The following is an 8,668-nucleotide window of genomic DNA, read 5'->3' as shown; positions in this document are numbered from 1 at the left end:
ATCCCACCCCTCTTGGCCCATAATACGGGAGAGCCAATCTAAAGTGGAGAGCAAAAGCACTGCCCTGCAGGGCCAGGCAGGTGAATCAGTGAGAACACCAGGCCTGGTAAATCAGCCCAGAGGTGGCAGGATTTTTGCCCACGGGCTTGTGGGTTGTTCTTCTTGCTTTGGAGGCTGAGATCAGTGGCGGGAACTGAGCAAAGATGGAGCCTGCATGTTACACTGGAGGTATCCAGACCAAAAGAAGAAATTAGAAATTCAAGCTCAGCAAAGAAAATATGCTCTGGGCCAGGGCCAACCAGCAGGCTGCCAGTTAGTAACTTGTGAACTACATGACTCTAGGTTACCTTGGAGGTCAGAGGAGTAACAAGGGACTCCTTATCATTTAACTATTGGTAATATGTAATAGCTCAAACCTGGGCTTTGCAAGTAGAAATACTCAGACTCAAATTTTGCTCTATCTCTTACTGAATGATTCCTGCAATTATTTAATCTCTCCATGCCTCCCTTTTCCCATTTCTAATATGGGGTTAATAATAGAAGTGTCTGCCTCACACCATTGTTGTGAAGATTAACTGAGGTTACTATATCAAAATTGCTATATATGACAGGCTCTCCTATTGGTCACTATGATTACAAGTAATTAGGGGCAAGTTTCCTTAGGGCTGGGTAAACTCTCAATAGGCCATATCTAACATAGTTTATCATCACTATCTTTATTTATTTATATTTTGAGACAGAGTCTTGCTCTGTTGTCCAGGCCGGAGTGCAGTGGCAAGATCTCAGTTGGCTCACTGCAACCTCTGCCTCCTGGGTTCAAGCGATTCTTGTGCCTCAGCCTCCCAAGTAGCTGGGACTATAGGCATGCACCACCAAGCCTGGTTAATTTTTGTATTTTTAGCAGAGACGGGGTTTCACCATATTGGCCAGGCTGGTCTCGAACTCCTGACCTCAGGTGACCTGCCCGTCTCGGCCTCCCAAAGTGCTGGGATTACAGGCATGAGCCACTGTGCCCAGCCCTATCATCACAACCTTCTACTCATAATTATTATTTCTCCTAAAACTACTATATTAAGTGGGAAACTAAATGTGATTTAATTCGTAATCCAAAATTTTTTTCCATGTACATGAATTCCCAAAGCAAGGGGAAAACACCTGTGTCAGATGGAGTGATAAACAGAGATGCCAATAGCATTGAGCCACCTGAAAGAAAAAAAACCCTCAGATTTCTCTACCCCATGCTTCTGGCACATTTTAGCCAAAGGAGCCTAGACCCCAAAAACAGGGAAAAGAAATGAACACGTGTTGAGTGAGGCCCTGTGTTGGAGGCAGACGGCCTTCAGTCTTAACGCTACTCCCGCCAGCTGCATGATCTTGGATAAGGCACTTAACCGCTGGGCCTCAGTTGCCTAACCTGCAAAGTGGGGATAATAATAAGGCTTATCTCATCCAGGGGAAGGGGCTAAGGAATAAAAATCATGTATGTAGAGTGCTTTGTATCTAGTAGATGCTCAATAAATGGTGGCTATTATTGTTTCTCTTGGATCCCCTTTACCTGAGGCTCACCACTCATTCCTGTCAGTGAAGGTCTGGCCAGCCTTTTACTAATAACACATCAGCCATCTCCCAAAGCATTCAAACTCCATAAAAACACGGTTCGGTACTATTCCACTGGGTTCCAACCACTCCCTTCATTCTTCTCAAGAACCTACCATTACTGTCAAAACACCAATTTTCCCAATATACATATTTGCCAATCAGTTCTATTAAAGAAGTATAATAAACGATCTGCATTGTCCAATTAATGCCAGAGGCCCAGCTCATGAAAGAGATGGGAGCACCCATCTTCTCTGATCCAATCCAGTCTTATTTGGCCTGTTGTCACTTGGAAACAGAAAGGAATCAGCTGCAACCACTTGGCCTCTGATGAGACTCTTCGGGAAGAGATTTCCTGGAAACATCCTGGTATCAGGCTGAATGACATGCTTGCTAAGAGATGGCACACAGTGGAGACTGGATGCTCTTGGCTACTGCCATGTGCGGGCTCTCCTGGGTATGGTAGGTCTTAATCCTGAGGCACTGCCTGAAGAAAAATAGCAAATGAGCCTGCAGCTGTGAGCTGTCCCTCTGTGCTCTTCAGGAGGCAACCAGTCTTCCCAGGGGTCCACAGATTCCAGCGCAGTCTCCCAAGTAGCATCACAGTTCTCCACCCATTTGAGCTTTCCATCACCCCAGGAAGATGGGTAGACAGCTCCATTTTACAGAGAAGGAAAAACAGAGGTCCAGGGAGGTTTAGTAACTTGTCCAAGGTCACCCAACTCATAAGAGGCACGCCCACTGTGAAAAATCATTAAGAACAGAATCTACACATTTGGAGATTTGGGCCGATTCCACCCTTGGGAATCTCAGTGTGTTCTGCTCACACACTGAAACCAGTAAGGTGCTATGTGGAAAGGAAACCAGTCTGTACTGTGGCCGTTCTCCATGCCAATAATTAGTGCTGGTCAAATCTGGATCAGGTAAATGTTGCTGAGATCTATCTCCCTGCCCTCCGTTCTGCATTTGTGGCCGTCACCTGGGGATGACGTGTGCTGTGGCAGAAGTTCATATGGGCAGCGGCTGGGAGCACAGTCCTTGGGGGTCGGATAGCCTGGGTCAAGTCCTGGCTCTGCCCCTTACTAGCTGCATGACCTTGGGCAAGTAGCTCTACTTCTCCAGGCTTAAACATAAGAATAAAAGGAATAATCAGTAACTTTTAACAAGTGCTTACCATGTGCTAGGTGTTGCCCTAAGCCCTTTTCTTGCATTTGTTCATCATCTCAACAATCCTCTGAGGTAGAACGTGTGTCATGGCCCCCATTTTACAGATGAGGAAACACTAATATGGAAATCCCAGTGCCACTGAGGTGGTAAGGAAAATATATCCACAGAAGGCCTGGCTCCAGCTCAGTGCCTTTCAGGAGCCTTTACAGAGGTCAGAGGTCAGCACACTTTTTCTGTAAAGGGCCAGATGGTCAATATTTTAGGTGTTCTGAGCCATACAGTCTCTATCGCAACTCTGCCTACCATTGTAGCACAAACTCAGCCCTACACAATATGCAAATGGCGAGTGTGACTGTTTCTACAAAAACTTTGCAGAAACAGGCCGTGGGCTCTATCAGACCTGTAAGCTGAGGGTGCTGACTCCTGCCTTAGGTGGATGGGTTCTCCGCCTACTTATTAGTGCCAATCTTGCTAAACTTCCATAAGTCCCCTCTCTTCCTTTTTTCTTCTAAGTGCCTGAGCCCAACTTGTTGGAAGCTTTTTGTCCCCTCTCTCCCTTTTTTCCTTCGAAGTGCCTGAGCCTGACTCATTGGAGGGTGGACATAAGGTTGCAGAAGAAGATGAGGACACTGACAAGGGTGGGTGCAGCATAGGCTGGGGAAGCTCACTAGTTTCCATCAGCCAGTGAAGTGGCAGGGCGCCAGTAGGGACAGCATTTGGGTCAGTTTGGCAGGGAAAAGGGTCCTGGTTCTCAAGAGCAAGGAGAGAGATTTGCCTGGGAGTGACCAAGACTCTAGGTGAAGGAAACAGGTCCAGACCGTCGGAAGCATTAAATGGGGGCCCCAGTCAAGAGTGCCAGGTTAAGGGTTCGTCTGCCGCTTGGGGAAGATGCAAATACAAAGAAAAGTTCAGGCAGAAGTCCATTCAAAGAACCGGGCAAAGAAGAGGGAGTGGGAGAAGAAGATGTGGGTAACTTTGGACTTTGTCTACTGGTGGGATGGGACCACCAAGATCCTGGCTGCCTGGGGCAGGGTGGGCTCAGGACTAGCCAAGAGCCAGGCCTGCAGCTGAGCCCAGATGAGGATATCAGTAGAAACCCTCACAGGGGAAGCAGCCAGAGGCTCCTCCTCCTCCAGAAACCAACGCAAAAAAAGAGAATGTCACATGCAAAGCTCCTGGTGCCTGTGGGGAGCTCAAGAAAGGCCTCTTACTTAACTGAATCCATTCATTGGATAGACATTAATTAAACATGTCCCGTGTGCCAAACCATGGGGAGACAGAGATAGCACATATGCTCAAAGCTGTCACTGTTGACAAGCGAGATAAAGAAACGCACAACTTGACTATAAGACAAAATGTTCACGGAAGCTCAGCCAAGCATGACTGTGACGGAGAAGGGTTCTGACCAGGGAGAGGCCTTTCAGAAGAGTCTGTTAGGCAGATACGAAGAATGGTCACTTTTGTACTCTCCACACGGAGCCTGAATGGTCCCCTGCAATTTGTATAAGGATGAAGTTTTGAAGATCACTCTTTCTAGAACTCATATGAACAGTTAAACATCTGAGGGCTTGTTTTCCTTTGAGAAGCATTAAGACCTCAGAGCTCCCAGAAGACAAAGGAAGCCTCTTAATAACGAACATTAAAAAAAAAAAAAAAAAAAAAAAGGTCTCGCCCTCAGAGTCCTTCCTAGAGGCGGACTTCAAACAAATTGTGTATTCCTCTCATCAAACGGCCTGAAAGAAAGCCTTTTTCTTCATAATTTCAGTTTCAAGAGAAGTTAGAAGCTGTAGAGCTTTAGAAGGAATGGTTGTCAGGAACTAAACTCTAGCTCTATAAACTGGTTTTAAAAAACCCCAGGCTCACAAAGATAATAAAAAATGCATTTAATAGCATGTCAATATACAGCTTAAATGTGTAGTAAGTCTTCTGTTAGTCAGTGCATTACAGGGATAAAGAGGAGGAATTTCATTTGGAATGCACAGTCCAATGCTAGGTATAGGGTGCGGAGAAATCTTGGTGCTCTGAAACTATTAAAATTCCATTTTATGAAACATCACTCCAGGTGCAGGGCGCTGTGCCAGTGCGGGACTCATCTGGTCCGGTGTGCAAGCTACAGTTTTCAATTAAATTGTATACAAGTATTAACAAAAGAATAAAATTTATTATTCACAAAACTAAAGTGGTTATCATAAAGCTTACAAGAGAGTACAGCCTAGAACTAATGAGTTGAAAAACTAGTTTTAAAAATAATAAAACTTACTGGACAGTTTTGGAAAATGATATTATAAAACAACGAAAACAATTGGCACAGTTTAACCACCTAATTTCTAAGTGCACTTTGTAATGTTCCTTGCAAGCTGCCACTTTTCCCAGGATAATGACAAAAAGCTTCAGTCAGGTGTCACTGGCTTATGGTGACGGTTTTTTTTATTGCATTGCCAAGAGTGGATTTTAAGAAAAAACACTACAAAGGTTTCAAAAACCCTATTTATTCTCTATCATCAAAAATAGCAACAGGGGGACTTATACAACTTTTCTGTGAGTACCCACCAGTCTATTTTTTTTTCTTAAAAAAAATAGAAGTTAGTTAAAGAAAAATGATTTGGTTTTTAAAAAATAATGTAAGGAAACACTTAATCAGATAGCCCAAGGAGTCATCAGAAATATGTGTAGCAAGAAAGCTTCATTTTCGGCCCTCTCTGGCCTTTGCACATCTTTTACTAAACTAGAAAGAGAATGTACAGTACCAATATGTTCCCCAACCTGCTTGGATCAAATTGTTTGTTTTTAAACCCATTATTGCTAAACCAGAGTGTTGACACTGAGCGCCAAGGAGTCCACTCATAGAGGATAAAATTGAGAGGCTGCTTCCGAGGACTGGATCTCCACCTGGGCCATTTTGAACTGAGTGCACTGCAGCCACTTGCGGAGGGCTGCCAGGCCAGCACTGCTCTGGCCCGAGCCCGGCAGCGTCCTTAGGCTGTGGTGGTTCACGTGGTTCTGAATAGCCTGGAGGCGAAGCTGGAGTCCCGCAGATAAGTGCTGTCAAGAAAGGGCAAGAGGTTTTAGTTTATTTCTTTCTAGTGTTCCTGGGCAACCCAGGGAGCGTCAACCCAGGCGGCTTCTTGCAGGCAGAACTTAGGCTTGGCTCAAGGGTTATCTGGCCTGAAGAAGGCAAACTCTCAACTCTGGCAGTGCCCAGAGCAGGGGATCACAGCGTGTTTTCTAGAGTCATCCTGGCCCAACCCATCAGAATAATGACATGCCCATCTTGACGGACTCACTGCAATGAAAACATAAAGCTGCCACACCAGTGCTGGGGTAACACATAAATTTGGCCCCAGGGAACTGTTTACGACAGGGACCTGGGTGTGGTGGAGAAGTGCCTGGGTTCTGCTGCCAGGCTCCCTGTGTTCAAAGCCTGGCTCCTCTATAGGCGACTTTGGGAACAAAGTTTATTGGTCTGTGTTTGGGTTTTCTCATGGGAAAAGGGGGGAGAGTTACACTTACTCAGGGGGTTTGTGTAGGACAAATGGGTTAAAAGAGTGCTCAGAACAGAACTTGGCACAGGAAGAAGCTAGGATAATAGCTTTTCTTCTTTCTCCAAGCTTCTTAGGGAGTTCTGTCGGCCTCCTCCTGGCCATCTGGGCAATGTAAAATCACCACAGATTGCCATAAAGCCGGGAAAGGGGTAAGAGAGGCAATTTAAAATGCTTCAAGCTGAGAGTGCAAGAAACTCTTTTCACAGAAAAAAAACTAGTATCAAGAGGCAGTTTTCAGCAGCGTCCATGCCCCCGATGGCCACCACAAATAGCACCAAGGCCATAATCAGGACTCAAAGGCTGTGGTCCTTGTTGACAGCCGTGCTTTTCTCTTATGGTGTCTGGGCACCCTGAGTTCATACCGCTTTCCTTCCATTAGCATGCCTCCTCAACTCAGAGAAAAAAGCCACAAAAAACTTTCCAGCTTTTCCTCCCGTCCCCACAACACTCTTAGTGCGACAGACAGGACCCGGTTTGGATGGAGCAGGCGGCAGGCTTTGCCATCTTAAGTCAAGCCCAGTAACTCTGTTTGCTAGTCATAGAGTATGTTTGCCCCTACAATGACAAAGCGCCACTCAAGGGGAAGCCTGGGGCTGGGAAATAGATTCGGTTGGAATCTCCTCTTCCAGGCTGTGGGGTCCTGACCAAGTCACTCCTACTTTCGGCCCTAAATTTCTTCATATATGAAATGAGGCAGTAGGTTCCTTGTAGCTCAATCCTTTTATTCAATGTTATCCTTTCATAACAGAATTCTTTCCATGATAGAAAATCAATTTTAGCAACCAGGACATATCATTGAATGTGTCTGGGTATCCTCCAAGGGGTCAGTATTCTATTCTTTTTTTTTTTTTTTTTTGAGAGACAGGGTCTTGCTCTGTCTATATATACACGATCTTGTTATCTGCAAACAGTGACAGTTTATTTTTTTATTTCCAATTTACATTTCTTTGATTTCTTTTTTTAAAATAAAGACAGGGTCTCACTCTGTTGCCTAAGCTGGAGTGCAGTGGCAGGATCATAGCTCACTGCAGCCTCGAACTCCTGGACTTCCAAGTGATCCTCCCACCTCAGCCTCCTAAGTAGCTAGAACCACAGATGCATGCCACCACACCCAGTTAAATTTTTATTCTTCGGTAGAGATGGGGTCTCACTATGTTGCCCAGGCTGGTCTCCAACTCCTGGCCTCAAGCAATCCTCCCACCCTGGCCTCTCAAAGTGCTGGGATTACAGACGGAAGCCACTGCACCCAGCCTTGGCCTGTACTCTCACAGTGGATTGAGGCTCGCTCAGACCCTAGGATGCTCCCCTCCATCTGCATGCTCACCAACCTCAAGCAGTAGGACAATGGCTCCTGCCGCCACCCCCTGCCTGCAGAGCCCTTACCTGGCCCACAGGTCTCCTGCATTATCAGCCCTCTAAGGCCAGGAACAGGTTGAATTCATCCTTCTCCATAGTAAATGGAGCATCAACAATCCCTAGGAATGTTATGTGTTCTCTGCAGGAAACCAAGCTTCCAATCAGCCCAGGGGGTGACTTACCTTGATATTTGACTGAATCATTGGCAACCACATAGGTATCAGCTGTATGGAGAAAGACAAAAGCTTCATTATTAGTGTTCTCTATTCTCCCACAAAGCTTCGCTTATTGCAAGGGAAAACAGGCCACACTGAATCCCTTTCACTTCGCGCATGGATGTGGGCCCTGCGGCAGAGCTACCCGTTATCAGCACAATGCCTTTCTGAGGCCAAACCCTGCTGAGCCAGTGGCATTTGGAGGTTAATAAGCGCCCCATGAGTGCCTGAGATACACACTTTAGAGTAAATGACTGATTGTCTCCCGAAAGCTACTAAGCACAGGAAATTAAATGTGTATTTATTTAATTAAATCCTCACTTTCTTGAAATAGAATTTCCTCCACAGGATCTTTAGAACTGAGTGTCTGAGTGGAATGGCGACTCTATTTGCCTGTAGTCATTAGGAAAATATCTCTGGTCAGTGGTTGGAACGCTTCAGTGAGTGAGAAAGGCCACTCCGAGATGCCTGGCTACGATCTGGAAGGCGGAATACAGCGAGACGGAGCCGGGTGTCTGCAGGGTGTGGGAGCACACACAGCCAAGCAGCAAGTCCCTGGTGGGGAGCCCTGGCCCTCTGCTGCTTCTCTGACGGACCCTCAACCCCTCTGATGTGGTCCTTCCTGGGAGGAGGTCGCAGGGTGCCCTGGCCTGAGGACTTCCGGAAGCTGCTCCTTCTCTCTGCTTTGGTCCCTCCGCCATGTTTCAGTCCTTTAGAATCTAAGTAAATATTCATGGCCTTGTACATCCAGAAGTCGGAGACAGAATATGGCACTTCTCAAAGCGTGTTCCA

General features: G+C 46.1%; 1 protein-coding gene across 16 annotated transcripts in view; it reads right to left on the bottom strand.

The window, feature by feature from the left end:
- Positions 1–4,631: 4,631 nt before the first annotated feature.
- UNC79 (unc-79 homolog, NALCN channel complex subunit) overlaps positions 4,632–8,668 on the bottom strand; it is a 277,231-nt gene continuing 273,194 nt past the window's right edge. For all 16 annotated transcript variants that reach the window (XM_073998138.1, XM_015454151.4, XM_045396908.3 and 13 more), the window contains 2 exons: positions 7,844–7,885; positions 4,632–5,805 (listed from right to left, as the gene is read on the bottom strand). In XM_073998138.1, coding sequence (XP_073854239.1) covers positions 5,605–5,805; positions 7,844–7,885 — 243 coding nt within the window. In that variant the 3' untranslated portion in view covers positions 4,632–5,604. The remainder of the gene's footprint in view (positions 5,806–7,843; positions 7,886–8,668) is intronic.

This window comes from Macaca fascicularis, chromosome 7 (genome assembly GCF_037993035.2).
Source record: "Macaca fascicularis isolate 582-1 chromosome 7, T2T-MFA8v1.1".
NCBI lineage: Eukaryota > Metazoa > Chordata > Mammalia > Primates > Cercopithecidae > Macaca > Macaca fascicularis.
This window is presented reverse-complemented; position numbering and strand designations above follow the sequence as displayed.